Below are 3,097 nucleotides of genomic sequence, written 5' to 3' on the forward strand. Positions count from 1 at the left end.
CCCCCCGATAATTACAACTCCCCTCATAGACCAAGAGGCACGCACTGGCAATCTGCCATCTGTGGGGATTTTCCTTCTGCTTGTCCCGCCATGCACCGTCGCTCATGCCCTTGCGGATGCGCTGTGTCTGAGCCCGCTTGGCACTGCGAGCACTCGGGTTGGGCGCCTCGCCGCATTCGTTGTTGTCAAGCTGATTGGGTGACAGCTTGCGCTTATGCTGATCACAACCGCCATGGAAGGCAGGGGTAATGGCGCCCGTGTCATCGGTCGCCGCTGGCAGCAACATTGCCGATGCATTACCGACAACAGCACCGCCGTCCCAAACGCCTTTATCAGGAAAAATTTTAGACTTATCTTGCTGTTTTTGTGTTTGTTCGGCGTTCAAGTCGTTGCCTTTTGCGTGTTTGTCTATGGAAGGACCGGTCATACATTCTGCTATGCCGCGTTGACTCACGGGCTTGACCTTCTTACGGCCCCTCATATCTATTTTATGATCGATAATACTAAGTTCTGCACACTACGGAGCAATCTGGCAGCAATGGACGTTTTTGGCTGAAGGAATGAAAATGTACGGATCGGCCTCACTTTGTTCCTTATTTCCAAAGGCCAAAAAGGCCTCTTTATTCCTTAAAAGTAATATATTACTTTAAAAAAAAACACTGCGTACAGGCCGATAGCAAGGGTGGCAAGGGTGACAATTGATGGGTAGTGTCAACGCGGTGGGAGATATGCTTTGTTGCAGCAGTGCTGATGGTGTGAGAGCTAAGCTTGCACTGGCGGAATCGTCAGCACCGCCTGCGGGCTCCACGCGAATCGCATCCATTCCGGGTGCATGCCGCATGGACAGTGCGGCAGACCGCAAGTCGGAATGCCCGTGCGGGCAAATGGTAACGAAAGCTGGGTGAATTTCGGTGCTGTCTGTGATGTTTATCCCCGAAGCGCCAGCGGCCTCAGCAATCTGCCCCACAGCCGCGGGGTTCATCGGGGCACACCGCAAGTCTCAGGAGGCCCCGTGCATTGGCCAAAGTAAATGTACAAACAAGGAGCTTGTGTATTTCCTAGAGAAATGAAAGCAAATTATGTTGGCCTGCTGGTGGCAAGTCGGATTGCCCATGCCGGCAAATGGTAACACAAGCTGGGTGTTCGAGTTATCATACGCCGTCATCTCAGAATTCCATTGTGAGATACGCGGCAGCTTTTGGGATGAAATTTAGCGCGAGAGGCGTTGATGTGGCTTTTGAGGTCGGTGAATGGAGGCAGCTAAACTTGTTTGTGCTCATACGGTCTTTGTTAGCTACATGCGAGATACCTTGCAATAGAGAATGCTGTATAGTACCGATAACGCGTTTCAGCCGGGTGAAATATTCTGTTTGGTCCGTTACACACTCAAGGCCTGGGAGTTCGAGTTATCATACGCCGTCATCTAAGAATTCAAATATGAGATACGCGGTACCTTTTGAGATGAAATTTAGCGCGAGAGGCGTTGATGTGACTTTGGCCTCGGTCAATTGAGGCAGCCAAACTTGTTTGTGCTCATACGATTTTTGTTGGCTACATGCGAGATACCTTGCAATAGAGAATGCTGTATAGTACCTATAACGCGTTTCAGCCGGGCGAGATATTATGTTTGGTCCGTTACACACACACACACACACACACACACACACACACACACACACACACACACACACACACACACACACACACACACACACACACACGGACATGGGCAATCCTACAGGTCGGGGCCCCCCTGGGCGCTTCGCGCTGGGGCCCCGCCCAAAAAGGGGGGAAAGATGTGGATGATGTTCGTAAAACCCACAATCCATCTTCGCGTATGCGGTATTCACATGCTGCCTAAGCTAAACCTGGCCATGACCGCGTGAATCATTTGGAATCATGGAATGCGGTGATCTAGCTGCGTCGCTTCTTGATCAGCTTGGACGTCCTGATTCCATGGCAAAACGGACTGGATGGCTATTCGACCTCGACGGTCAACAACGCACAAGCAGCCATAGTGGAACAACGCTATCATTTTTGCGTTGCCGTAGTGGGCCAAATCCGCGGAACCTCTTGTCTGGTCCCGCGAAACACTGCTCAACGAGACCAACCGCTTGCCCACAACTAACTGCTTGTTTCACGGTGAAGTTCATGCGACAAGGGCAATAGTGCCCTCATGAACTTTTGGAAATGGATTCTGTAAACAGAAACATGGTACCACAGCCATGTGTAACAGCCGCAACGCACCAGGAGCAGAGAAGCTCGGAGCAGGCTGGCCCACGTACACCTGCGGATGCGCACAACGATCCGAGTCCCTTGGCAAAATATTCAAAATCATAAAATACATGGACTAGGGTTCCGCACATATTCCCTCACCCACCTGTGGCTGGGGATACATTATGCTGTCGACAGAAACGCTGTCGTCGGCCATCTCAAACATATCGGCATCCCTAATGCTACCGCTGGACGCAAATCCGCGATTGATAGATGTTTCACGGGCAGAATTCGTAATAGCTGCGCCTGAGCTCGCTGATACAGCGCCGGGCAATCCCAGAATCCCACCGCGAAGATGCCGAAAGCCAGCGCTGATTGCTGATTCTGCGCCCTGATTTCCTAGCCGTATAAGAAGGGAGCTGACACGGCGCATGCTACCTGATGGAGGCATGGCTGAACGACAGTTGGTGGGAGAACTTTCTTTACAGGCGCAGTTTGAAAACGATGGGTTATCCTTGTAGATCAGTTAACGATGTAGACAGGTGTCTTTAAGACTATAATCTGGTGGCTCTGGCATTCTGATCATGTTCGAGACTTGTACGGGGTTCGAGCATCTTGTTTTCGTTATTTAACACTTTGATGTCATAAATACATCTACAACTGCTGATCACCTTAAACATAACTATGTCGTTTAGGATGCATATGCCTAAAGTGACGATGCATATGCTTGACGCTTCACCATATATTGTGTTGCGGACAGACTTGACAACGACGACCAAGCTGGTCGTGGTGAGCGGATCCTCCCAATTTTCGTGTAGGCGGGAGAATATTATATCACGGACCTAAAACCTAACACAGCCTGGCAATTCCACAGGGGGACCGT

At 50.5% G+C, this 3,097-nt stretch overlaps 1 protein-coding gene across 1 annotated transcript; it reads right to left on the reverse strand.

Moving 5' to 3' along the window:
* Positions 1–646: 646 nt before the first annotated feature.
* VOLCADRAFT_107859 (uncharacterized protein) lies at positions 647–2,718 on the reverse strand (the record flags this gene model as incomplete). The annotated part of the gene is made up of 2 exons (XM_002957870.1): positions 2,381–2,718; positions 647–958 (listed from the first exon to the last, which is right to left on the reverse strand). Exons 1-2 carry the CDS (start codon positions 2,663–2,665, stop codon positions 647–649), a joined length of 597 nt encoding a protein of 198 aa, XP_002957916.1. The 5' UTR covers positions 2,666–2,718.
* Positions 2,719–3,097: the final 379 nt, after the last annotated feature.

Source organism: Volvox carteri (genome assembly GCF_000143455.1).
Source record: "Volvox carteri f. nagariensis unplaced genomic scaffold VOLCAscaffold_81, whole genome shotgun sequence".
Classification (NCBI taxonomy): domain Eukaryota; kingdom Viridiplantae; phylum Chlorophyta; class Chlorophyceae; order Chlamydomonadales; family Volvocaceae; genus Volvox; species Volvox carteri.